The sequence below is a fragment of the Phocoena sinus genome, chromosome 10 (assembly GCF_008692025.1).
Source record: "Phocoena sinus isolate mPhoSin1 chromosome 10, mPhoSin1.pri, whole genome shotgun sequence".
Taxonomy (NCBI): Eukaryota; Metazoa; Chordata; class Mammalia; order Artiodactyla; family Phocoenidae; genus Phocoena; species Phocoena sinus.
In genome coordinates, this window is record NC_045772.1 from 5243926 (window position 1) to 5271402 (window position 27477).

The 27477-nt window shown below is 60.3% G+C and overlaps 1 protein-coding gene across 1 annotated transcript in view; it reads right to left on the reverse strand.

Annotated features, from left to right (window-relative positions):
* Positions 1 to 1650: 1650 nt before the first annotated feature.
* The window catches only part of PARVG (parvin gamma), a 34460-nt gene continuing 8633 nt past the window's right edge, over positions 1651 to 27477 (reverse strand). Inside the window, exons 7-13 of the mRNA XM_032646436.1 lie at positions 18894 to 18949; positions 16084 to 16106; positions 13930 to 13988; positions 13640 to 13708; positions 11470 to 11571; positions 3202 to 3274; positions 1651 to 2728 (exon numbers count right to left, since the gene is read on the reverse strand). Coding sequence (XP_032502327.1) covers positions 2619 to 2728; positions 3202 to 3274; positions 11470 to 11571; positions 13640 to 13708; positions 13930 to 13988; positions 16084 to 16106; positions 18894 to 18949 — 492 coding nt within the window. The 3' untranslated portion in view covers positions 1651 to 2618. The remainder of the gene's footprint in view (positions 2729 to 3201; positions 3275 to 11469; positions 11572 to 13639; positions 13709 to 13929; positions 13989 to 16083; positions 16107 to 18893; positions 18950 to 27477) is intronic.

Genomic DNA, 27477 nt, shown 5'->3' on the forward strand with positions numbered 1-27477 from the left:
AGGTACCCCTCCCTGTACGTGGAGCCCAGCTCCTGTCACCTGCCCAGGTACCTCCCTCCGGTAAGATTCTCCCTCTCACGTTTCATCTTTTCTCTTCTGCACCCTCCCTGTGAGCATTTAAACAGGCTCAAGCCTCCGCACGCATAAGAGGTCACATCCCCCGAGGCCCCACTTACCGTCTTCATACCAGGCTCCCTGAAAGCATGAAATCGAGGCCCCCCCCATCCCGGGGGTCGTGGCTCCCTCTCTTCCATAGCCCTCCCCCCGAAGGTTGGCCATCCTCACCCTTGTTCAGTTTGACAGCAAATCAAAAAAAAAATTTAAATCGATTTTTGTAGCTCTGTTGAGGAATAATTACAAAAGGTAAATTTTCCAATTAAGTATACAATTTGATGAGTTTTGACACATGTGGACAGTCACGTAACCACAACGATCATACATAGAACATTCCCGTCACCCCAAAGTTCCCTCCTGCCCCTACCAGGGTTTCACCTTTTCTAGAATTTCTTGTAAATGTGTAGCCCTTTCTGCCTCATTTCCTTCACTTAGCCTAATGTTGTTGAGAGCATCCAGGCTGTTTTGTATCAACACCCTTTCCTCTTTGTCGCTAAGCAGAAGCCCATTATACAGACACATTCTAATTTGTTTATGCCTTTGCTGGTGATGGACATTTGGGCTCTTCCCAGTCTTTGGTTTTTATGAACAGTACTGCTAATCACGTCTAAGCCTTTGTGTAGACATATGTTCTCATTTTTCTTGGATAAATACCTAACAGCGAAATGGCTGGGTCATATGGTGAGTGTTTGTATCACTTTATAAGAAATTGCCAAAATGTTTTCCAAAGTAAATGTACCATTTTGCATTCCCACCAGCAATGTATGAGAATTCTAATTGCTCCACGTCCTTGTCAACACTTGCTATTGTCAGTTTTTCAATGCAGCCATTCTAGGGGGTGTAGAGTGAGATCTCATTGTGGTTTTAACTTTATTTCCCTAATGACTAATGGTATTGAAAATCCGTGTTAGTCAGCTCTGGCTACCATAATAAAATACCATAGACTGGGTGTCTTTAAAAACAGACATTTACTGCTCACAGTTCTGGTATCTGGGAAGTCCAAGATCAAGGTGCCAGATGATTTGGTGCCTGGTGGGGGCCGTCTTCCTGGTTTGCAGATGGCCACCTTCTTACTGTGTCCTCACATGGCAGAGAGAGAGCTCTGATCTCTCTTTTCTTACAATGACTCTAATCCCATCACAGGGGCCCCATCCTCATGGTCTCATCTACACCTAATTATCTGTGAATCAGGAGGTAAGGGGAGCATGTGGATGGCGGGTGGGTTGGAGGGAAGACCACTCTGAGACTCTCTCACACTCAGACACCAGCTCCAAGGGTTCCTTATGTCCCTCCCTGTAGGCAGGACATTCTCCACTCTCCAGCAGCTGGTCTGGCAAAGATGGCCCGGCCCCCTGCCCCAAAGCCCCTCCCCCAATCCAAGGCTGTCAAACTGTGACAACCCCAGACCTAGTAGGCTCTGTCCTCCACAGGGGCTTGGAGCTGGGAGAGCAGGAAGGAGCCCAGCACCAGCCAGGGTCCACCGCCCCGCCCTCCCCTGTGGGCCCTCCCTACCCCCAGCCCCACCCACCCTGCTTCCTCCAGGCTGGTGCCCATCGGATGTCAGCTCTGGGAATCCCTGTTCAATCCTCCCACAGGGACTTTAGCTTTGATAAATGTACGCAGCAAGTGCTGAGTCTCGCTGGAGAGAGACAGACAGACAGACACACACACACACAAACACACACAGACACACACACACACACAGACACACACACACACACAGACACACACACACACACACGCACGCAGCAGCTCCTTGGGGACCGACTAGGAGACGATCTGACCCACTAATCAGCCACAAAGACGTCTTCTCTGTGACTTTTGGGCAAAGCTCACCATCGCGGCCATAGGGCTGGGCCTGGGCCACGGTTCCTCTGAAAAGTAACTGAACTGACTTTCCCAAGGGGCACAGCGGCCTGGTTTTGGAGCCACTTAGGGCTCCTGCCTCTGGAGGGCGATGCTGGGGCCACCACTCGAGAGGCAGGCGGGCTGCAGTAGCTGAGTGTGGGCAGGCGGGTCTCCGCCGTCAGGTCAACCCTGACACCTGAGGGGCGGTCCTGCTCCAGTGAAGGTCAGCACCGCTGGGCTCTTGGCTACCCCAGGGGTGGCCTCAGAGACAAGAGCCCCTCCCACACCCACCCTGTGGGGAGAGAGGCTGCGTGCGGAGCGGGGGGTCAGCTCATATTCATGTACATTTAGCGGGGCCCTTCCCAGGACTACGGCAGGCTCCCCAAATCCCTCCCAGAAATACATTTGTTAAAAGAAACTGAGCGAGGCCAGAGGTTGGCTCAGAACGAATCCACGCTTAGTGAGTTCAAAGATATTCAAACAGATGGAAAGAGCAAGGAGGGAAGGAGGGGCTGGGGCGTGCCACAGACACACAGGATAAGAGTGGGAGGCCCAGGGGCTGGCTGGACGGCGAGGAGATCCCTCTGCGGCCCTCAGGACCTCCAGCTGGGGCTGGCAGGCAGGCTCTAAGAAGCAGATTTTGGGGGCTGTGATGGTTAATTTGGGGATTCCAGGGGCTCCCCGTCCGTGCTTTCTTTCAGCTTGTGCTTGCGAAACAGGCCGTAGAGGACTCGCAGCGTGCTCTTGGTGTCCTTGTTCACGATGTCTGCGGGCCAGGGGAGAGCAGGGCAGGGTTCAGGCGTGGGCAGGGGGTGGCCAACCGTCCACCTTTGCCCGGGACCAAGGGGTTCCCTGGGACACAGGCCTTCAAGCTAAACCCGGGAGAGGCCCCTGCAAACCAGGACAGTAGGTCAAGCTAGGCCTGAGTCCAGGACCCAGCACAGGGCGTGCTACCTCCTTCTCCTCCCCGGCACCCTCTTGTGGGGTCCCCAACACTGCAACTCCTCCAGGCCTCAGCCCTCCGGACAGCCCATCCCCAGGGACCTCAGTCCCCCATCTCCTCTCCCCAGGACCATCCTCCACTGGCGTGGGTAGGGGCTGTGGACACAGTGCCCCGCCTAGGAAAACTCAGCAAACGCCAGGCAAGAGGCTGCACCAACACACGGCTGTCCCCACGCCCCGTGCCCCGCTCTGTGGCGCCCGCCCGAGGCTGGCTGCCCACGAGGGCCCTGCACTCACCTTCGGGGCTCACGGGGTGATTGAGAAGGTCTTCATCTTTCAGCAGCTCCAGGGCCAGGGTGACGTTGTGTAGCTACAATGACAAGACCCCATCAGATGTCAGCACAATGACCCATTGTGCAGCAAGGAGGCCACCTCTAGTGGGAAAGGCAGTCCCTGAGGAAGGCACCCAGCCCAGGGATCAGGGAAGGCTTCCTGGTGGAGGTGACACCTGGGGGTGAGTCCTGCCAGGTGAGGGGACTAACCGGGGAAGGGAGCATGGGTTCATCCTGATCTTTTCCGAAGCAGCCCCCAAACCCGTGAGCAACAGAGACTCCCTCAGGAACAGAGAGCTGAGTTCCATGGGTAAAGCACTGATGAGAAGACCGACGTTCAGAGTGGCCACGGGGCTCATCCGAACTCACAAGACGGAAAGTGTCGGAACCAGAGGCCTGCAAAGCAGACCGGGGGCTGGAGGAGCCACCTCTACCCAGGTGCCTGCCCTTTGTGCCACCCCTCTGCCTGGGCTGGCGCCTGAGACACGGCTCTCAGCACTGAGAATTCCCCGGGCCAGACTCAGGCCCACCCAGGTTCGGATCCCCGCTCGGTCCTGGGGAGCCTCGAGCAAGTCCCTTGGTGCCTCGGGCCCTCCACTTGCTCCCTGCAAAGTGGGGTCTCCACCATCTCCCCCGATACAGGACCCTGGGTGACGGGACCTGGGGAGCCCCATCAGCCCTCGGCTCAGAGCAGCCCCTCTGTTAGTGGAGCCCTGCCTTTTCACAGCTGGTTTCTCAGACCCCACCGAAAAGACCCCTGCCCTTCTCCTTGGGGCAGCAGGCTGGTGTGGTAAAAAAGAGGGCGTGGGGCAAGGCAGGACGAGGCAGGGATAAAGCTGGCTGAGTCCCCGGCTCACTGGCGCCTCAAGCAGGTCCTTCCTTCAACGGTCTCAGGCCCACCGTGCTGACTGGATGTCCCAGACTGGTGGCCAGCCGTGCTGGTCCCTTCCCTCCCCATCTGCCGACCATACCAGCCCCAAAGCCCGCTTCACACAGGCCAGGCAGTTCCCATGGCAACCTAGCCAGGGGCCCAGAGACCCGGCTGGCAGAGCAGCAGATGAGCCAGGCCCATCCGAGGAGGCCGCCCTGCCTAGGCCGCCTGCAGTCACCTCCTGGTGGGTCTGGGCAGATCTGGGTTAGATGTCTGTGCACCCACCCCACTAGGTCACAAGTCACAGGTCAGACAAGGCACATGTCCTGCCTGGGCCTTTGTCCCCTCATCTGTACAAGGGGAATAGTGCATCTTCCAGAGGCCTTTCCAAGCTGCCGTGTAGATCCAAGTGTGATGGTGGACACAGGATTGGAACCACAAGGCAAGACTTGAACGTGGAATAATAAAGGCAGAGCCAGGGCTTCCCTGCAAATTCCAGCTGTCCGGGCTCCTACAAGGGTTGGGAAGTGAGGCGTGTAGGAGGGCCTGAAGCCCCTGAGACAGAACTCTGTCTGAGAGGGAAAGGGGCAGGTCGCAGTCCTGGTCCGAGGGCACAGGGCAGGGTCAGGGGGAGCATGTTCCGCCCACGCCAAGGACTCCTGCCGCATCCCGGGCAAGGGGCCAGAGTCCTCCGTGGCAGCTGGTGGCCGTGCGGGGACCACGGGGATCTGGAAGGCAGCGAGCAGAGCCCTTCTCCAAGGGGGAGAGTTGATGGAGCATCAGATGGACAGAGGCACTGAGCTGGGTCCAACATGCAAAAGAGAGAGTGGCAGAGGCTGGGTCACCGGCCCAGCAGGGCTGGCCCCTCTAGAGCCCGTCAAGAAGAAGAAACCAAGCCTGTCACAGATGCCAATGTTCCCAAGCAGGTGAGACACACCCCTGGGGATGTCCAGACCAGGTGGAAGCAAACCTCAGAGTGAGGGGCTAAGACCTCCACTGCTCGTCCCGTGCTTTGTCCCCAAGTCTTCCCCCGACTGGAAAATGAGGGTTACAACTGTTGCTATTATTCTCATTCTCATCATGAACACTATTGACAGGGCGCACAGAAAGTAAATGTCAGAGTGAGAACGAGACACCCGGGCTGGGTTCCCCCGCCTCGCAGCCCTGCCTTTGATGCGCTCACCCTCTAAGCCCGCATCCCCACAGCGTGGTCCAGGGTGCAGAAAGCCAAACAGCTTTGGGAAACGTTGGCTTCGACAAATTTATATGGAAATCCCCCACTGCAGGACTTCTCAGAGCCTTGAATATGTCTTGGTGTGTCATGAGCCTTCGAGACTGTGCATTTTCCCAGGTGACTTGACCATAGGATCCATTTCTCACACAGCGGCTCACGGGACCAGTGTCTTGGAAAGACTTCCTTCACTTATTTAAAAAATAGTTATTGGGCTTCCCTGGTGGCGCAGTGGCTGAGAGTCCGCCTGCCGATGCAGGGGATGCGGGTTCGTGCCCCGGTCCGGGAAGATCCCAACGTGCCACTGAGCGGCTGGGCCCGTGAGCCACGGCCGCTGAGCCTGCGCGTCCGGAGCCTGTGCTCCGCAACGGGAGAGGCCACAACAGTGAGAGGCCCGCGTACCGCAAAAAATAAATAAAAATTATTGAGCATCTACTATGCGCTGGCCACGCAACAGGGGCAAACCCAGACCCACTGCCTGCCCTCGTGGAATGTGAGAATTGCTGCCATCAACTAGGGCGGTGATCGCACTTGTTTCTATGGGTCACACTCCTCGGTGATGCCCAGTCTGACCAGGAGCAGCTGCCCCAGGCTCCAGCCTGATCCCACCACGCTCCACCCAAAGCATCAGTTTTCTTCCGCACACAGTTTGAGATGATGAAAGTATGGAGCTGAGAGAAGGTTACGACCCAGAAGGATGCATTCAAATCGTCCCGGGGAGAAGTAATTGCATGTAGGAGGAAGCCAGAGATTCTTGGCCCTGCGCTTTCATTTCTGCAGAGAAAATGACCGCCTCTCTCCTCCACCCGGATGCCTCTTCCCTCAGGGAACGGCAACCTCACGTAGACGCCATCGGCAAAGAAGGTCTGATAAGGAGCAATTCAATGGCCAGAGGCCACGCTGCAGAGAAAACAATTCCTCGGGAAAGGCCGCAGTTCCTGCGCTCTTCTGCTAATGACTTCCTCGGCATTTTTATTACACATTCCTATGGCTGAGGTTTCCTACAATAGTCCATACAAATGCATCCTTGGGGTCTGAGCTGAGAGGCTGCTTCTTTTCCTCCACATAGATCGTGGCTCATCTTTGGAAGCCGGTCCTGAAGCCTGTTCTGAAGCCGGTGGAGTTGGCAGGCTGCCTGCACACAGGGGCCTTGGAAGTTGGGATGTTTGTCCCTGGCTTGTAACTAACTAGGGGTTGGAGGTGAGCAAATAGTGATCACACCTTGACATCCCATTACTCAGGTGTGACATCCCCAACACCTGAGTAACAGAGAGGGGACCCCTGTGCTGCTCTGAGCCCCTCATCCCCAGGGGGCCCGCGTGTGACCTGCCCGTCTCCAGCCTCCCACCCTCATCACACATGGGCCTCCTGCCTTGTGGATGAAGGTCAGTGCCACGGTCTCAGCCTCACTCTGACCCACCTAAGCCCCCCGTCCCCGCAGCTCCGGGCGAGCCTCCAGAAGCCCACCACCCCACCCCCATCTCCCATGGGGCTCCCCCTGGCTCCCCCGGAAGGACGCAAGGAGGCGGCTCTGGCTTTGGAGACGTACAAGCCTGGATGCCAGTCTGACCTCGACCCAAACTAGTGGTGCGCTCCTGACCAGCTTACTAGCTCTCTCTGAACTCAGTTTCCCCAGAGCAAAATGGGGATGGGGAATAGTTCCTACTCAGAGACCCGATGTGGGGAGGAATTAGCAAGTTCATCCAGGGAGGCAAGCGCCTCCCCGGGCCCAGTTCTGCATCGTCTCTGCACCACACAGCACAGGGCTCTCCCGCCTCTGCACCAAGGCCGCAGGGCCTCCTCTGGCCAAGAGGATGAAGAGGAAGTGACAGCACCCCAGGTCTGAGCCTGCACCTTGTGTGTTCTGCTTTGTCTCTGTGTCCCTGCGGTTGCCGTGAAAAAACCATGCCAGGCTCACTGCCAGTCCCAGGAGGAGGACGAGAAGCACATGGCACAGAGCTGGACCGCCCCAGTGACCCCAGCCTAGATGGCCTGACGCCCAGCCCATCCCGCACGAGTGGTGGAGCCCAGCCAAGCCTAGAGCAGCCAAACCCGGCCGACCCGCAGATCCATGAGAATGAAGGATCGCAGTTTTAAGGCACTGGTTGTCTGGGGGGTTTGTTACACAGCATGTCCGTGGCAATAGCTGGTTAATACAGTACCTGGTGAAGGACGAGAACTTAGGAAGTGTTGACCACTGTTTCTACCACCCCTAGAGCTACAAACACTGCACTGCTCTAGCCTGTTTGCTTCTCAGCTCTTGGGAATCTGAGTCCCAAATCCATCTTCGAGTCAAGAGCCCCCCTGCCTCCTGGGAAGGTGGAGATGATGCCCACAAAGATGGTATCTTCCTGCTGCAAAGGGCGAAATGTGGGCTGAGGGTTGGGTGGCCAGTCCTGGTGTCAGACCTGTCACTGAGTAGCTGGATGGCCCTGGGCATGTCCCAAAGCCTCAGTTTTCCCCTCTGTAAAATGGAGATACAACCTTGCCCTGCCTCCCTCGCAGGGGTATGGAGTGAGGGAGAAGTGGGGTAACGGGCCAGGTGAGGCCGGAGGCAGGTAGGAACTCCAAGAGAATGTGAGAGTAGCCGTGGTTCGGGGCCCCATAGGATGCCCAAGAGCTCAGAGGGGATAAGGTGGTCAGAGCCGGCCACCCGGCTAAGGGGTTGAAGCAAAGCAGGAAGCAGGATGGGTCTAGAGAACGGCCTGGGGAAGGTCTGGAGACGCCAGAGGCCCGGGCCGAGTAAGGAGCAAAGGCGGGCAGTGAGGCTGCGGCGGGGGTCAGGCAGGCGGGGAAGGCGGGCCTGGCACATTCGGCAGGGGACCGAGTAGGTCAGGCTTGCGGCCAGAAGCAGGGACAGACAGGGCTGCGGATATGTGGGGGCCAGGCAGAGATCGAAACTGGAACTGGGCCAGGGTCAAGGGTGTACAGGCTCACCCCCCAACCCCAGGCAGGCCTTGAGGTTTGAACCAGCCCCAGGGCCATGGGCACATCAAAGGGAACAAAAATCTTTCCTTTTCCCAGAAACTCCCCAAGGCTGGCACTGGGAACCAGCACCCAGCCCTGCCTGGTGTCCCGTCTCTGTGGAGGGGTGAAAGGGTGCCCTCCTACCCTGGGTTGCCGCTGAGCCGTCCCTGGGACCCTGGTGCAGACAGAGAGAAGCTGGCCACCCGGGGTCCTGGGTGGGTCTGGGGAACCAGGGACCACATACCCCTGTGGTCTGAGGGGTGGCAGGGCAGGGGCTGTGAGCACATTTTAGGGACAAAAAGCCTGAGGTGCAGGCAGAGACCAGAGCCCTCCGCCTGGACTAACGCAGCCATCTCCCAATCAGCCCCCCAGACTCCAGGGTCCACATGGGAACTCCTGACCCCCACAAGGCCAGAAGCCCTGCCACATCTGAGCCTTGGCTGACTCTGTTCCCTTCCCCTGGGGGTGCCCTCCCTAGTTAACGCTGCGAACCAAGCCCTAGACAATTTCATGGCCGCCTCTCACACAAGGCCTCTCCTGACTGCTGCAGATCCCGCTAGCCACGCTTTCTTTCAGGTCCTGCACCGGCCCACCCACCATGAGCCAAGGCACTTCATCACAGCCCTAGAATACCATACATCACTGAGAGTCCAGCGGGTGGAGAGTGAGCGGTCCTCAAAAGCAGGAGCTGTGTTGGACTGTCTTTATGGCCCACGGGGCCTGATGCCAAGAGGACCTCAGAAAATGATGGATCCGGTACATGGGTGAATGGGTGGGCGGACAGGTAGATGGATGGATAGGCAGGTGGATGGATGGATGGATGGAAGGATAGATGGTCAGGTAGATGGATGGATGGATGAGCAGGTGGATGGGTGGGTGGATGGATGGATGGATGGCAGGTGGATGGATGGGTGGGTGGGCAGGTGGATGGGTGGGTGGATGGATGGATGGATAGATGGATGGATGGATGGATAGATGGATGGATGGGCAGGTGGATGGATGGGTGGATGGATGGATGGATGGATGGATGGGCAGGTGGATAGATGGGTGGATGGGCAGGTGGCTGGATGGATGGATGGATGATGGATGGGCAGGTGGATGGATGGGTGGATGGATGGATGGGCAGGTGGATAGATGGGTGGATGGGCAGTTGGATGGATGGGTGGATAGATGGATGGACGGATGGATGGATGGATGGGCAGGTGGATGGGTGGATGGGCGGATGGATGGATGGGCAGGTGGATGGATGGGCGGATGGATGGATGGATGGATAGATGGATGGATGGGCAGGTGGATGGATGGGTGGATGGATGGATGGGCAGGTGGATAGATGGGTGGATGGATGGATGGATGGATAGATGGATGGATGGGCAGGTGGATGGATGGGCAGGTGGATGGATGGGTGGATGGATGGATGGGCAGGTGGATGGATGGATGGATGGATGGGCAGGTGGATAGATGGGTGGATGGGCAGGTGGATGGATGGGTGGATAGATGGATGGATGGATGGATGATGGATGGGCAGGTGGATGGATGGGTGGATGGATGGATGGATGGATGGGCAGGCAGGTGAATGGGTGGATGAAATGCGTGGATGAGTGAATGAATAAGTCAGTGGATAGGTGTGAGGGTCTATGGGTGAGGCTGGTGGATGGATGGGCAGGTGGATGGATGGGCAGGTGGATGGATGGGTGGATGGATGGATGGGCAGGTGGATGGATGGATGGATGGATGGGCAGGTGGATAGATGGGTGATGGGCAGGTGGATGGATGGATGGATGGGTGATGGATGGGCAGGTGGATAGATGGGTGGATGGGCAGGTGGATAGGTGTGAGGGTCTATGGGTGAGGCTGGTGGATGGATGGATGGATGGAAGGATAGATGGTCAGGTAGATGGATGGATGGATGAGCAGGTGGATGCATGGATGGATGGATGGATGGATGGATGGATGGATGGATGGATAGATAGATGGGCAGGTGGATGGATGGATGGATGGGCAGGTGGATGCATGGATGGATGGGCAGGTGGATGGGTGGGTGGATGGATGGATGGATGGCAGGTGGATGGATGGGTGGGTGGGCAGGTGGATGGGTGGGTGGATGGATGGATGGATAGATGGATGGATGGATGGATAGATGGATGGATGGGCAGGTGGATGGATGGGTGGATGGATGGATGGATGGATGGATGGGCAGGTGGATAGATGGGTGGATGGGCAGGTGGCTGGATGGATGGATGGATGATGGATGGGCAGGTGGATGGATGGGTGGATGGATGGATGGGCAGGTGGATAGATGGGTGGATGGGCAGTTGGATGGATGGGTGGATAGATGGATGGACGGATGGATGGATGGATGGGCAGGTGGATGGGTGGATGGGCGGATGGATGGATGGGCAGGTGGATGGATGGGCGGATGGATGGATGGATGGATAGATGGATGGATGGGCAGGTGGATGGATGGGTGGATGGATGGATGGGCAGGTGGATAGATGGGTGGATGGATGGATGGATGGATAGATGGATGGATGGGCAGGTGGATGGATGGGCAGGTGGATGGATGGGTGGATGGATGGATGGGCAGGTGGATGGATGGATGGATGGATGGGCAGGTGGATAGATGGGTGGATGGGCAGGTGGATGGATGGGTGGATAGATGGATGGATGGATGGATGATGGATGGGCAGGTGGATGGATGGGTGGATGGATGGATGGATGGATGGGCAGGCAGGTGAATGGGTGGATGAAATGCGTGGATGAGTGAATGAATAAGTCAGTGGATAGGTGTGAGGGTCTATGGGTGAGGCTGGTGGATGGATGGGCAGGTGGATGGATGGGCAGGTGGATGGATGGGTGGATGAATGGATGGGCAGGTGGATGGATGGATGGATGGATGGGCAGGTGGATAGATGGGTGATGGGCAGGTGGATGGATGGATGGATGGGTGATGGATGGGCAGGTGGATAGATGGGTGGATGGGCAGGTGGATAGGTGTGAGGGTCTATGGGTGAGGCTGGTGGATGGATGGGCAGACATATGGACAAACAAAGTTTCCCATCACCCTTACTTCACCTGGAAGTGAATAAATAATGACTGATCATGCCAATTTCCTAGATCTGTCTACCTAGAGGTAGACCCCTGAGGAAAATCTTTGGAAAACTTACCATTTCCGCAGGAGATTTGGGAGTGAGATAGAATTCCTTCAAGTACAGGAAGAAGCCTTCCAGTTGTCCAATCAGCAGGAGTAAGATGACTCCATCTGCAAACTACAAAGGAGGGAAGGGGAGGCAGATAGCCTGGAGGAGCCCCTCTGCCTTTCACAGGCTGTGTGACCCTACGGAAGTCACACAAGCTCTCTGAGCCTCAGGTTCCTTTTTGAGAAACGGGGACGACACCTGACCTCACAGAGTTGTTGTAAACAGCAGCAGGTATAAAGCAGTTATTGGTTGCCTAGCACAGAGCATGCGTTCCATAAAATGAGCCCTTTTTACATTTTCTGTAAAATAGCTTCAAATCATTTTTTAAACCACACACTGTTCCATGAGCTACAGAAGCCCAGGCGAAAACAGAGTTAAGTGTAAAATAATTCCATCAGGAAAAGGCAGAGAACAGCACACCGGGCTCATTTTGCTGGCTGCCACATTTGTATTGGTCTGTTTTGTCTGTATGTTCAGAGATAAAGCTGTCACCCTAGCACCAGCACATCATATGCTAATATAATCGTATTCAATCTCTTCAAAGACACAAAACACAAGATTGAATGTTGGAGGAAAAGCCACCACGAGAAGTCCTTAATGGAATTTCCTCATATTAGGTCTGTTCTGATGCTATTAGTTTGGCATATTCCCTGGTAATACCACCAAAATACCAGGGACTTTAATATCCCCTTTTATCCAGCAGTCGAAATACCATCCTCACATGTGCCATTATTCTGCAAACGTCATTGTTTTACCAAGGGAGAGATAAAGATGAAACGGGTAGAATGTAAACCTAAGAAATCATCTTGTTCACTCCCACATAAAATACAGTAAAACCACAAATGTATTGTTTACTACGCATAGACAGTGCGTCAGGTAATACACAAAATACCTGGATGCTCATCATCTCATTTCTTACTCACAGTTCTCTGAGGTTGGTATCCCTGCACCCATTTAAAAAAAAAGAGGAGCCTGAGGTTGAGAGAAGTCCAGGTCCAAAGCCACACAGCTAAGGTGGAGGAGGTGTCCTCAGAGCCCAGGAGCAACACGTACCCATCTGCTATCTCCACCCTGCAGTGTCACCACACCACGTCACACGCAGACTTCTCACGTGGCCGCCGTGCGAGGTGGTGATGGAGCACAAACTCTGGCCTCAGCAACCTGGGTTCAAATCCCAGGTCCACCAGTTAATCACTGTGTGACCTTGGACAAGTTAATTAACCTCCCTGGGCTTAATGTCCTCATCTGTAAAGTGGGATAGTATCAGTTCCCACCTGAAGAGTCTGTTGGGAGGAGTCAGTGAGTTAATGTACGCAAAGCACTTTGCTCAGGGCCGGGCATGTGGTGAGGGCTGTATCGGCTTTAGCTACCAGGCACAGGGGTATAGCTACCCCGTTCCCCGCTGGCTAATGTCAGGCTGTGCCTGAGACATCAGCAGCTCCAGTGACCAGACCTGACCTCACCACCTGGCCCCAGTCATGCTGTGTGAGCAAAACCCACGTGGCCCGACCCCTGCACCACCACGCCCAGTTAACGCGCCCAGGGTGTAGCAGGCTCCATTGCTGCCCTGAAGGCCCTGGGCCGGCAATTAGCTTCACAGCTCCTCTGCGCCCCGCCGTGTTGAGGGAAACCACAGGGCACAGAATCCTCGTGGGAGGCCACGACCCACTGGGGAAGGCTGACCTCCTAAGACTCTGTTCCCGCCCCAGAACAGTGGGCTGGGCAACTCAGGGAGTCCGCAGACACGGGGCTGTGTCGGCACCTACAACCCCTCCTGGCACACAGCACAACCTAATAAACGCTGCGAGCGGATGCAGTTAGGGGAACCTCACGTGCTTTGAGTCTTGGGGTTGGATAGACCAAGATTAATTTTGAAAACAGCTGAAAAGTGGTTATTTTACAATGAAAAGTAATAACAGCGTAGACAAACCCCGAGATCCCCACTTCACAGGATCCCCGTCGTGCCCCTGATTGGCAATACCGCCTACCGGCAACATCCCCATTGGAGAGGAGGACCCCAAGGTTCCAAGAGGTGACACACGCCAGGCCACATAGGATGGGCCCAGGCTCCCAGTGCCCTGTGGAACCCCCTCCCCATGCCCCTTCCCTGCCCCAGACCCTGCAGTTGAGTCCCTACCTGGGTGTCCAGATTCTGCACAGACAGGCCCAGGCGGTCCAGCTTCTGGTTGACGAAGTTCACTATGGCCTACCCAGGGAAGGACAAAGGCCCCAGGTCCCCAGCTCGGGTTTGCGATCTTCCCACTTGGGGTCACAAAAAGGCCCCCGCGCGGCACCCGGCGCACAGCAGGTGCAGAGTGGGGACCCGATTCCTTTCCCTTTGCCCCACCCCCACCCCCGGACTCAAGGCAGGTGGGCGGTGGGTGGGCGGGTGGCAGGAGGTACTCTTGGAACTTTGACTTCTCTTACCTCTTTCACAGCGTTCACTTTCTCCGGAGCCAGCTTAAATAATTCATCAAAGACGTCCTCTGCAGACAGATCCATTAAACATCTCATTACGATGCTATTACCTTTGGGCCAAACAGGGACTTTTTTCCACCAAAGTGTCTCAGAATAACCAGTCTCGAGGGAGATGTAGTTTTATCTCATGGTTCTTGAATTAAAGAACAGGTCTGGGTCAGAGTCACTGCTCCCCTGGCTGTGTGGCCTGGAGAGAATCGCCTGCCCTCTCTGTGCCTTGTTTTCCTCCTCCGTAAAGTACGGCTGATAATAACCACTAGGTGGGATGACTGTAAACATCCAGTCTGGGGGCAGATAACACACTTGTGATGGTGGCTGGGCACAGAGTAGGACTTAAATAAATGGTCACCCTTCCTGCTGCGGACACCATCCCTTCCTCTGGGAACTTGCCCTGCTTCCTGCTGGTTCCCTGCTCCACCCACAAGCCCACGGGAACTGCCATAGGTGGCTGAGCAGGGACCAGCCCCGCACTGACCCTTGGCCCAGCGGTCTCCTCCGCAGCGTTTGTGGATTGGCAGAATAAGGGCACCCAGCGCTCCCAGAGAGTCTGAACTTCGCTACAGTGCACAAAAGACCAGCGCCCTCAGTAGCTGAGTCATGCCCATGGGGCTGCATCTTAGCAGCTCCGGCCACGGGTCCAGCCTCAGAGGTGCCAAGTCCTCAGACTAATGTCCTTTTCCCACAAGCTGCATTCCTACTTTTCTCAGCTATTCAGCTCTTCACCTTCCCCTGGGGAGAATGCTCTTGCAGGCACTGAATACCCAAACCGAGTAGAATTCCCCTCTTGATTCTGCCAATCAGCTGCTGTGTGACTCTGAACGAGTCACTTCACCTCTCTGTGCCGCAGTTCCCTCATTAATAAAGGGGGAAAAGCAGCGCCAGATAGCATCATGCACGTTAAAATGCCCCATAAACCAATAAACATGGTGGAAACACCTGTGGTCCCTCCCAGACCCCCTCCCCCCTTGGCCTGTGGTCAGTGAAATTGTGTCCCTGAAGGAGCCAGGAAATCAGAGGCCAATGTGCACGCGGATGTCACAGGCCAGAACAGGATGGACGTGCTAGAAATGGTTTTAAGGAAGCCCTTTTCCATGGCCCTGCCCCTCACTGTGTGACCCAGCCTCATGCAGCCCCCTAACAAACACTGCTCCCTGGGCAACCCCTGTGTCCTCCGGCTGCCCCTCCACACACACACACACAGCCATCCGACCAGCCTCCCTCGTGCCTCCCCTCTCCTCCCTTTCCCCACTCAACCTTTCTCAGCCCCTGTTCTCAGAAGCCCCTCGCAGGTCACTATTTCCTACTCGGCAGGTGAGAATCCCTTGCCCATACAGCTCTTTGTCCCAAGTGGGTAAGGTTCAAGGAGGAAAAATTATGTTAAGATGGATGGATGATGAATGGATGGGCTGGTAGATAGATGGATGGATGGATGGATGGATGGGTGGGTGAATGGACGGATGAATAGATGAATGGATTGGTATATGGATGGATAGATGGATTGGTATAAGGATGGATGGATGACCAACTGGCCAGGCAGACTGACTAAGGAATGAATGAATGAAGAAGGAAGGCTGGGTTAATCACTTGATTGGTGAAGATCTCTGTCGCAAAAGTAGCAGCTAAATTAGTGAACAATCACTATTAAGCACTTACTCTGTGCTAAGCACATTCACAAGGTATCTCTTCACCCTCACCACCATTCTAAGGGGGGGGGGGTGCCATTATTAATCCCATTTTACAGATGAGGAAACTGAGGCACAGACCGGTTCAGACACTTGCCCAAGTTCACGTGGCTAGTAAATGAGGGGATTAGTGTTTGAACCCAGGTTGCTGGCTCCAGAGCCCACACACTGAACACTCCATAGTTGCTGCTGATGGGAATTATAAATCTCTCTACCCATACGAGCGGTATCCTAAGAAGGAACAGCCAGATCCATGCACGGACAGACAGAAGGAGGGACAAACGGACAAGAGGGCTCGAGATACACACAGCAGACCACAAAGGAACCGTGAGCACACCCAATGATCAACCTGTCATCATGACACGTTTGTCTCCACACGTATCCAGCAGGAAAAGATTCCCTAAATTAGGAAAGTACTCACTCGAATGTTGGTCCTTGTCTGTGCTACAGGGAAAATCGTAGGGGGGGAAAAAAGGAAACACATGGTTAAAAAAAACATCCTCAAACCTGTAATCTCTTCATATGACAAGACCCGGCAGTGGGAAGGTTGACAAAGAAACTGGGCAGCTGCTTTCTCCTGGCAGCTCTGTAAGCAGGCAGGGCCCTCGTGAAAAGCAAATGGCAAACGAGGTTCAAACCTTCCCCCGAGGCTCCCACACCTAGAAGTGTCTGGATTGTGTCCTTTTCGCGGTTGCTGTTTTAGTTTGCGGGGGGCATATTACACACACAATAAACACACACACATCCTAACTTTAGAGCTGGTGCATGTTTACACATGCACACGCGTGTGTAATCACCACCCCCAACAAGGCACAGAACTTTCCTAGCACCCCCAATGTGCTCCCCCATCCCATTGCACCCCACAAAGGTTACCACTGCTCTGATCTGTCTCGTCGGCCTTTCATTTTGTCTGTTCGTCTATGGAATGAAATCGTATGTACTCTCTAGTGTCTGGCTTCTTTCACTCCCTTTTTATTGTTTTTGAGTGGTTTTTCTTTGACTTCGTTGCTAAATTCTCCGCCCCAGCACACCTCCTAGAAGCAAGGTTCTGGGCCCCAAATAGGCCGAACTCTCCCTGGAGAGCCGGGTGGCCCCTCCGTCCGTGGCCCTGGGGGGTGGAAAGGGCAGCCTGAGACCCAGGGCTCAGCACGGGGGCAGCTGCCAGGAGGGGCACACGTCCCTGTGCTGCCCTCACAGGCATTTCCGAGCTCATCAGAGGCTGAGAAGGGTGATTTTAGGGCTATGAAGGGAGAAGGGGTGCAGCGCCCGTGACCGCTAATTGCACCCTCCCTCTCAAGTTCCCCAAACACGGAGCCTGAAGCTTCAGCCTTGACAGGGCCCCGTGCAGAGCTGCTCAGCGGCTGGGTGACAGGGAGGTCATTTAGCCTCCCAGAGTCGGGGTGGGGCTGTGGTGGTTCGAGGGGGGGGACAAGCCCTCCTCCCAGGGTGACCTTGGGAGGGTAAATGGGCCGACGAGTGCACGGGCCCCGCTGGCAGGAGGGACCAGCAGCGGTCTGCTTCCTCCGCCCTTGGCCATGCTCGGCTCACCGCCTGGACCACAGACCTTGCCGTCATCGACTGGCAGAGTTTTGAGCCCTTCCCCCTACCCCATCCGCAGTGAACACCCAGGAGCCGTAGACCGTAAGGACCTCAGGGCTGGGAGCGTACAGGAGGGGGAAGGTCCCCTCACCTACATTACCTATAACTCTCACAGCAGCCCCAACAAGTAGGCACGGGTCCCCCTTTATCAGAGGCGTGAAGAAGCTCAGAGAGGGGGAGTGACTTGCCCAATGGAACACAGCTCAGACATGGCTGATCTGGGATTTCAGTCCAGGTGGGGCTGGCTGCCCAGCCTGTGAGCAGAAGAGAACTGAACTCACCCAGCTGGGGTTGCTGAGGATAAAATGGGTTAAGGGAGCTGAAACAGCCCAGTGCTCTGCACACAGCAGGCCTTCAGTAAGTGTGAGACCGGAAAGGAGAATCCACAACTTTCCTTCAAAAGGAGCCCACTCTCAGACCAAAACAGGAAAGACCTTTGGCCCAGACCGAGGTGGGCTGCGAAGTGGGGATGCCAGCCAGCCACATGTGGCAGGGTCTGGAGGAATACCGCCCGGCAGGGAGAGCCAGGGCCCCTCCGCGGCTCTTGCAACTTTTCAAAGATGAGAAACATTCTGCCTGTGCCCAGTCAAGATTCTACAATTCACAAGCATCCCAGGGGCCTGCAGCAGGGCTGGGCTCCCACCCAGGGAACGGGGCAGGGACCTGGGCAGGTGCCCGGAAGTGTGAGCCTACAGGGGGCAGCAGGGAGGGACCCTTGGCTGGGCCAGTTACAATCTCCAACGAAAGGGAGTCCAGGAATGCAAGACGGTCATGTCTCCCTGGAGAGACAACGCAGCAGGGGTGCTGGAGGGCTTGGGTCGGGGATACGAGGTACATGTATGGTTTCCTTTACCACCCAGGCAGTCAGGAGTTTAGTCCGTAGGCCAGCCTGGTCCCGCACTGCTAAGGCCCTTCTAAAGGTTGAACTGCGGCCTGCAGTTCAGAGACGCCTAATGGGACCCCCTGCTTCTCCCAGACCCCAGGACTCTGCGGCTCTCTTGTTGCAGAGCGCACGTGCCCGGCCCTCGTCCCGATGTGAGTGTTTCCGGCTCTGCCATGAAGCACATGCTGTGCAGGTGGGTGTCGAGGCAGAGGGGAGAGCTCATTGGCTGATCGACCTCTGGTGTCCTGCGTGCGAGGACAGGCGAAAGGCCGACAGCTGGCTGACCCGGGCACTCCAGGTCCCAGCCCCACCCCGTACACAGTAGGTGCTCACGAAGCGCCGGTGGTATGAGTGAGCCCTCTGCGCCCTTGCCTCCTGGCACCGGTTGTAAGTTTCATGCCCAGCCGCAGGATCTCCCCGCCACCGATGAGGGTAAGGCTTCCTGGCAGCACCCGGCTCCGGGTGTTAGGAAACCAGCCTGGGGTTGGGGTCCAGAGAGCCCAGTCTCCGGGTCCCTCCTGGCCCCCAGTGCCTGCAGTGGGACCTCATGACCGAGGGCCAGAGCCCTTTCTGCCCCCAGCTCTTCCTGTGTTGCCGGGCTTTGCGGAGGGTGGAGGGTGAGCCCTGCGAGGGCCGGTGCAGGCCCCGCAGCAATTAGAGCGGTGGGCAGAGTGAGGGCCCCTCCCAAGAAGGTCAGGCAGGTCTGCCCCGCCCCCGACCCCAGGCTCCGCCCCTGGTCCCTCCCTCACCCGCACTCAGTGAGTTGCTCCACTGACATCTCCGATTTCAGGCCACCCTTGGTGCTCTAGGAAAGAGAAAAGGGGACGGAAAGGGGGAACCACAGAAAATTCTAGGACCACGCCTGCCACCAGAGGAGACTGTAGCGGCCAAAGCAGCCCCGAGGGACCCAGTTTACTCTGCCTCATCCACTCCTCAAGGGGGCCTCCTGGGCAGCCCTCACCACTGGGGCCAGCTTAATTGTCCCTCTTCCCACAGGCCTTGAGCCCCACGAGGATGGGGACCGCGTCTGCCTCGTTCCCCAGGTATCCCCAAAGTCTGCCCAGCGACTGGCTCACAGGGTATCAATGGACCCGTGTTCATCTGAACAACAAATGAGTGAACGGGTGGGTGGGCGCGTGAGTGAACGGGTGGGTGGGCGCGTGAGTGAACGGGTGGGTGGGCGCGTGAGTGAACGGGTGGGTGGGCGCGTGAGTGAACGGGTGGGTGGGCGCGTGAGTGAACGGGTGGTTGGGCGCGTGAGTGAACGGGTGGGTGGGCGCGTGAGTGAACGAGGTGGGCGCGTGAGTGAACGGGTGGGTGGGCGCGTGAGTGAACGAGGTGGGCGCGTGAGTGAACGGGTGGGTGGGCGCGTGAGTGAACGGGTGGGTGGGCGCGTGAGTGAACGGGGGGGTGGGCGCGTGAGTGAACGGGTGGGTGGGGCGCGTGAGTGACGGGGTGGGTGGGCGCGTGAGTGAACGGGTGGGTGGGCGCGTGAGTGAACGGGTGGGTGGGCGCGTGAGTGAACGGGTGGGTGGGCGCGTGAGTGAACGGGTGGGTGGGCGCGTGAGTGAACGGGTGGGTGGGCGCGTGAGTGAACGAGGTGGGCGCGTGAGTGCACGGGTGGGTGGGCGCGTGAGTGAACGGGTGGGTGGGCGCGTGAGTGAACGGGTGGGTGGGCGCGTGAGTGAACGAGGTGGGCGCGTGAGTGAACGGGTGGGTGGGCGCGTGAGTGAACGGGTGGGTGGGCGCGTGAGTGAACGGGTGGGTGGGCGCGTGAGTGAACGGGTGGGTGGGCGCGTGAGTGAACGGGTGGGTGGGCGCGTGAGTGAACGAGGTGGGCGCGTGAGTGAACGGGTGGGTGGGCGCGTGAGTGAACGAGGTGGGCGCGTGAGTGAACGGGTGGGTGGGCGCGTGAGTGAACGGGTGGGTGGGCGCGTGAGTGAACGAGGTGGGCGCGTGAGTGAACGGGTGGGTGGGCGCGTGAGTGAACGAGGTGGGCGCGTGAGTGAACGGGTGGGTGGGCGCGTGAGTGAACGGGTGGGTGGGCGCGTGAGTGAACGGGTGGGTGGGCGCGTGAGTGAACGAGGTGGGCGCGTGAGTGAACGGGTGGGTGGGCGCGTGAGTGAACGGGTGGGTGGGGCGCGTGAGTGAACGGGTGGGTGGGCGCGTGAGTGAACGAGGTGGGCGCGTGAGTGAACGGGTGGGTGGGCGCGTGAGTGAACGGGTGGGTGGGCGCGTGAGTGAACGGGTGGGGTGGGCGCGTGAGTGAACGGGTGGGTGGGCGCGTGAGTGAACGGGTGGGTGGGCGCGTGAGTGAACGAGGTGGGCGCGTGAGTGAACGGGGTGGTGGGCGCGTGAGTGAACGGGTGGGTGGGCGCGTGAGTGAACGAGGTGGGCGCGTGAGTGAACGGGTGGGTGGGCGCGTGAGTGAACGAGGTTGGGCGCGTGAGTGAACGGGTGGGTGGGCGCGTGAGTGAACGGGTGGGGTGGGCGCGTGAGTGAACGAGGTCGGGCGCGTGAGTGAACGAGGTGGGGCGCGTGAGTGAACGGGTGGGTGGGCGCGTGAGTGAACGGGTGGGTGGGCGTGTGAGTGAACGGGTGGGTGGGCGCCGTGAGTGAACGGGTGGGTGGGCGCGTGAGTGAACGAGGTGGGCGCGTGAGTGAACGGGTGGGTGGGCGCGTGAGTGAACGTGTGGGTGGGCGCGTGAGTGAACGAGGTGGGCGCGTGAGTGCCCGGGTGGGTGGGCGCGTGAGTGAACGAGGTGGGTGGGCGCGTGAGTGAACGGGTGGGTGGGCGCGTGAGTGAACGAGGTGGGCGCGTGAGTGAACGGGTGGGTGGGCGCGTGAGTGAACGGGTGGGTGGGCGCGTGAGTGAACGGGTGGGTGGGCGCGTGAGTGAACGAGGTGGGCGCGTGAGTGAACGGGTGGGTGGGCGCGTGAGTGAACGGGTGGTGGGCGCGTGAGTGAACGAGGTGGGCGCGTGAGTGAACGGGTGGGTGGGCGCGTGAGTGAACGAGGTGGGCGCGTGAGTGCACGGGTGGGTGGGCGCGTGAGTGAAACGGGTGGGTGGGCGCGTGAGTGAACGGGTGGGTGGGCGCGTGAGTGAACGAGGTGGGCGCGTGAGTGAACGGGTGGGTGGGCGCGTGAGTGAACGGGGTGGGTGGCGCGTGAGTGAACGGGTGGGTGGGCGCGTGAGTGAACGAGGTGGGCGCGTGAGTGCACGGGTGGGTGGGCGCGTGAGTGAACGGGTGGGTGGGCGCGTGAGTGAACGGGTGGGTGGGCGCGTGAGTGAACGGGTGGGTGGGCGCGTGAGTGAACGGGTGGGTGGGCGCGTGAGTGAACGAGGTGGGCGCGTGAGTGCACGGGTGGGTGGGCGCGTGAGTGAACGGGTGGGTGGGCGCGTGAGTGAACGGGTGGGTGGGCGCGTGAGTGAACGAGGTGGGCGCGTGAGTGAACGGGTGGGTGGGCGCGTGAGTGAACGGGTGGGTGGGCGCGTGAGTGAACGGGTGGGTGGCGCGTGAGTGAACGGGGGGGGTGGGCGCGTGAGTGAACGGGTGGGTGGGCGCGTGAGTGAACGAGGTGGGGGCGCGTGAGTGAACGGGTGGGTGGGGCGCGTGAGTGAACGAGGTGGGCGCGTGAGTGCACGGGTGGGTGGGCGCGTGAGTGAACGGGTGGGGGTGGGCGCGTGAGTGAACGGGTGGGTGGGCGCGTGAGTGAACGGGTGCCGTGAGTAGGTGGCGCGTGAGTGAACGGGGGGTGGGCGCGTGAGTGAACGGGTGGTGGGCGCGTGAGTGAACGGGTGGGGTGGGCGCGTGAGTGAACGAGGTGGGCGCGTGAGTGCAACGGGTGGGTGGGCGCGTGAGTGAACGAGGTGGGCGCGTGAGTGAACGGGTGGGGGCGCGTGAGTGAACGGGTGGGGTTGGGCGCGTGAGTGAACGGGTGGGTGGGCGCGTGAGTGAACGGGTGGGTGGGCCCGCGTGAGTGAACGGGTTGGTGGGCGCGTGAGTGAACGAGGTGGGCGCGTGAGTGAACGGGTGGGTGGGCGCGTGAGTGAACGGGTTGGGTGGGCGCGTGAGTGAACGAGGTGGGCGCGTGAGTGAACGGGTGGGTGGGCGCGTGAGTGAACGAGGTGGGCGCGTGAGTGAACGGGTGGGTGGGCGCGTGAGTGAACGAGGTGGGCGCGTGAGTGAACGGGTGGGTGGGCGCGTGAGTGAAACGGTGGAGTGGGCGCGTGAGTGAACGGGTGGGTGGGCGCGTGAGTGAACGAGGGTGGGCGCGTGAGTGAACGGGTGGGTGGGCGCGTGAGTGAACGGGTGGGTGGGCGCGTGAGTGAACGGGTGGGTGGGCGCGTGAGTGAACGGGTGGGTTGGGCGCGTGAGTGAACGGGTGGGGGCGCATGAGTGAACGGGTGGGTGGGCGCGTGAGTGAACGAGGTGGGGCGCGTGAGTGCACGAGGTGGGTGGGGCGCGTGAGTGAACGAGGTGGTGGGCGCAGTGAGTGACGGGTGGGTGGGCGCGTGAGTGAAGGGTCGAGGTGGGCGCGTGAGTGAACGGGTTGGGTTGGGCGCGTTGAAGTGAACGGGTGGGTGGGCGCGTGAGGTGAACGGGTGGGTGGGCCGCTGTGAGTGACGGGTGGGTGGGCGGGCGCGTGAGTGAAAGAGTGGGCGCGTGAGTGCACGGTTGGGTGGGGCGCGTGAGTGAACGAGGTGGGCGCGTGGTGGAACGGGTGGGTGGGCGCGTGAGTGAACGAGGTTGGGCGCAGTGATTGAACGGGTGGGTGGGCGCGTGAGTGAACGAGGTGGGCGCGTGAGTGAACGGGTGGGTGGGCGCGTGAAGTGAACGGGTGGGTGGGCGCGTGAGTGAACGAGGTGGGCGCGTGAGTGAACGGGTGGGTGGGGCGCGTGAGTGAACGATGGGTGGCGCGTGAGTGAACGGGTGGGTGGCGCGTGAGTGAACGGGTGGGTGGGCGCGTGAGTGGAACGGGTGGGTGGGCGCGTGAGTGAACGAGGTGGGTGGGCGCGTGAGTGAACGGGTGGGTGGGCGCGTGAGTGAACGGGTGGTGGGCGCGTGAGTGAACGGTGGGTGGGCGCGTGAAGTGAACGAGGTGGGCGCGTGAGTGAACGAGGGTGGGTGGGCGCGTGAGTGAACGGGTGGGTGGGGCGCGTGAGTGAACGGTGGGGCGCGTGAGTGAAACGGGTGGGTGGGCGCGTGAGTGAAGCGAGGTGGGCGCGTGAGTGAACGGTGGGTGGGGCGCGTGAGTGAACGAGGGTGGGCGCTGAGTGCACGGGTGGGTGGGGCGCGTGAGTGAACGGGTGGGTGGGCGCGTGAGTGAACGGGTGGGTGGGCGCGTGAGTGAACGGAGTGGGTGGGCGCGTGAGTGAACGGGTGGGTGGGCGCGTGAGTGAACGAGGTGGGCGCGTGAGTGAACGGGTGGGTGGGCGCGTGAGTGAACGAGGTTGGGCGCGTGAGTGAACGGGTGGGTGGGCGCGTGAGTGAACGAGTGGGTGGCGCGTGAGTGAGCTGAATGGGTGGGTGGGCGCGTGAGTGAACGGGTGGGTGGGCGCGTGAGTGAACGGGTGGTGGGCGCGTGAGTGAACGGGTGGTGGGCGCTTTGAGTGAACGGGTGGGTGGGCGCGTTGAGTGAACGGAGGGTTGGGCGCGTGAAGTGGAACGGGTGGGTGTGCGCGTGAGTGAACGGGTGGGTGGGCGCGTGAGTGAAACGGGTGGGTGGGCGCGTGAAGTGAACGGGTGGGTGGGGCGCGTGAGTGAACGAGGTGGGCGCGTGAGTGGAACGGGTGGGTGGGCGCGTGAGTGAACGAGGTGGGCGCGTGAGTGAAGGGTGGGTGGGCGCGTGATGTGAACGAGGTGGGCGCGTGAGTGCACGGCGTGGTGGGCGCGTGAGTGAACGGGTGGGTGGGCGCGTGAGTGAACGGTGGGTGTGGGCGCGTGAGTGAACGAGGTGGGCGCGTGAGTGCACGGGTGGGTGGGCGCGTGAGTGAACGGGTGGGTGGGCGCGTGAGTGAACGGGTTGGTGGGCGCTACGTGAGTGAACGAGGTGGGCGCGTGAGTGCACGGGTGGGGGGCGCGGTGAGTGAACGGAGGGTGGGCCGCGTGAGTGAACGGGTGGGTGGGCGCGTGAAGTGAACGAGGTGGGCGCGTGAGTGAACGGGTGGGTGGGCGCGTGACGTGAAACGGGTGGGTGGGCGCGTGAGTGAACGAGGTGGGCGCGTGAGGTGAACGGGTGGTGGGCGCGTGATGTGAACGAGGTGGGCGCTGTGAGTGAAAGGGTGGGTTGGGCGCGTGAGTGAACGGGTGGGTGGTGCGCGTGAAGTGAACGAGGTGGGCGCGTGAGTGAACGGGTGGGTGGGCGCGTGAGTGAACGAGGTGGGCGCGTGAGTGAACGGGTGGGTGGCGCGTGAGTGAACGAGGTGGGCGCGTGAGTGCACGGGTGGGGTGGGCGCGTGAGTGGAACGGGTGGGTGGGCGCGTGAGTGAACGGGTGGGTGGCGCGTGAGTGAACGAGAGATGGGCGCGTGAGTGCACGGGTGGGTGGGCGCGTGAGTGAACGGGTGGGTGGGCGCGTGAGTGAACGGGTGGGTGGGCGCGTGAGTGAACGAGGTGGGCGCGTGAGTGCACGGGTGGGTGGGCGCGTGAGTGAACGGGTGGGTGGGCAGCGTGAGTGAACGGGTGGGTGGGCGCGTGAGGTGAACGGGTGGGTGGGCGCGTGAGTGAACGGGTGGGTGGGCGCGTGAGTGAACGAGGGTGGGCGCGTGAGGTGCACGGGTGGGTGGGGCGCGTGAGTGAACGGAGGTGGGCGCGTGAGTGCACGGGTGGGTGGGCGCGTGAGTGAACGGGTGGGTGGGCGCGTGAGTGAACGGGTGGGTGGGCGCGTGAGTGAACGAGGTGGGCGCGTGAGTGCACGGGGTGGGTGGGCGCGTGAGTGAACGAGGGTGGGCGCGGTGAGTGAACGGGTGGGTGGGCGCGTGACGTGAACGAGGTGGGCGCGTGAGTGCACGGGTGGTGGGCGCGTGAGTGAACGGGTGGGTGGGCGCGTTGAGTGAACGGGTGGGTGGGGGCGCGTGAGTGAACGGGTGGGTGGGCGCGTGAGTGAACGGGGTGGGTGGGCGCGTGAAGTGAACGAGGTGGGCGCGTGAGTGCACGGGTGGGTGGGCGCGTGAGTGAACGAGGTGTGGGCGCGTGAGTGCACGGGTGGGTGGGCGCGTGAGTGAACGGGTGGGTGGGCGCGTGAGTGAACGGGTGGGTGGGCGCGTGAGTGAACGAGGTGGGCGCGTGAGTGCACGGGTGGGTGGGCGCGTGAGTGAACGAGGTGGGCGCGTGAGTGAACGGGTGGGTGGGCGCGTGAGTGAACGAGGGGGGCGCGTGAGTGAACGGGTGGTGGGGGCGTGTGTGAACGGGTGGGTGGGCGCGTGATGTGAACGAGGTGGGCGCGTGAGTGAACGGGTGGGTGGGCGCGTGAGTGAACGAGGTGGGCGCGTGAGTGAACGGGTGGGTGGGCGCGTGAGTGAACGGGTGGGTGGGCGCGTGAGTGAACGGGTGGGTGGGCGCGTGAGTGAACGAGGTGGGCGCGTGAGTGAACGGGTGGGTGGGCGCGTGAGTGAACGAGGTGGGCGCGTGAGTGCACGGGTGGGTGGGCGCGTGAGTGAACGGGTGGGTGGGCGCGTGAGTGAACGGGTGGGTGGGCGCACGTGAGTGAACGAGGTGGGCGCGTGAGTGCACGGGTGGGTGGGCGCGTGAGTGAACGGGTGGGTGGGCGCGTGATGTGAACGGGTGGGTGGGCGCCGTGAGTGAACGAGGTGGGCGCGTGAGTGCACGGGTGGGTGGGCGCGTGAGTGAACGGGTGGGTGGGCGCGTGAGTGAACGGGTGGGTGGGCGCGTGAGTGAACGGGTGGGTGGGCGCGTGAGTGAACGGGTGGGTGGGCGCGTGAGTGAACGAGGTGGGCGCGTGAGTGCACGGGGGGGTGGGCGCGTGAGTGAACGGGTGGGTGGGCGCGTGAGTGAACGGGTGGGTGGGCGCGTGAGTGAACGAGGTGGGCGCGTGAGTGAACGGGTGGGTGGGCGCGTGAGTGAACGAGGTGGGCGCTGTGAGTGAACGGGTGGGTGGGCGCGTGAGTGAACGGGTGGGTGGGCGCGTGAGTGAACGGGTGGGTGGGGCGCGTGAGTGAACGAGGTGGGCGCGTGAGTGCACGGGTGGGTGGGCGCGTGAGTGAACGGGTGGGTGGGCGCGTGAGTGAACGGGTGGGTGGGCGCGTGAGTGAAACGGGTGGGTGGGCGCGTGAAGTGAACGGGTGGGTGGGCGCGTGAGTGAACGGGTTGGGTGGGCGCGTGAGTGAACGGGTGGGTGGGCGCGTGAGTGAACGGGTGGGTGGGGCGCGTGAGTGAACGGGTGGGTGGGCGCGTGAGTGAACGGGTGGGTGGGCGCGTGAGTGAACGGGTGGGTGGGCGCGTGAGTGAACGGGTGGGTGGGCGCGTGAGTGAACGGGTGGGTGGGCGCGTGAGTGAACGGGTGGTTGGGCGCGTGAGTGAACGGGTGGGTGGGCGCGTGAGTGAACGGGTGGGTGGGCGCGTGAGTGAACGAGGTGGGCGCGTGAGTGCACGGGTGGGTGGGCGCGTGAGTGAACGGGTGGGTGGGCGCGTGAGTGAACGGGTGGGTGGGCGCGTGAGTGAACGGGTGGGTGGGCGCGTGAGTGAACGGGTGGGTGGGCGCGTGAGTGAACGGGTGGGTGGGCGCGTGAGTGAACGGGTGGGTGGGCGCGTGAGTGAACGGGTGGGTGGGCGCGTGAGTGAACGGGTGGTTGGGCGCGTGAGTGAACGGGTGGGTGGGCGCGTGAGTGAACGGGTGGGTGGGCGCGTGAGTGAACGGGTGGGTGGGCGCGTGAGTGAACGGGTGGGTGGGCGCGTGAGTGAACGGGTGGGTGGGCGCGTGAGTGAACGGGTGGGTGGGCGCGTGAGTGAACGGGTGGGTGGGCGCGTGAGTGAACGAGGTGGGCGCGTGAGTGCACGGGTGGGTGGGCGCGTGAGTGAACGGGTGGGTGGGCGCGTGAGTGAACGGGTGGGTGGGCGCGTGAGTGAACGGGTGGGTGGGCGCGTGAGTGAACGGGTGGGTGGGCGCGTGAGTGAACGGGTGGGTGGGCGCGTGAGTGAACGGGTGGGTGGGCGCGTGAGTGAACGGGTGGGTGGGCGCGTGAGTGAACGGGTGGGTGGGCGCGTGAGTGAACGGGTGGTTGGGCGCGTGAGTGAACGGGTGGGTGGGCGCGTGAGTGAACGGGTGGGTGGGCGCGTGAGTGAACGAGGTGGGCGCGTGAGTGCACGGGTGG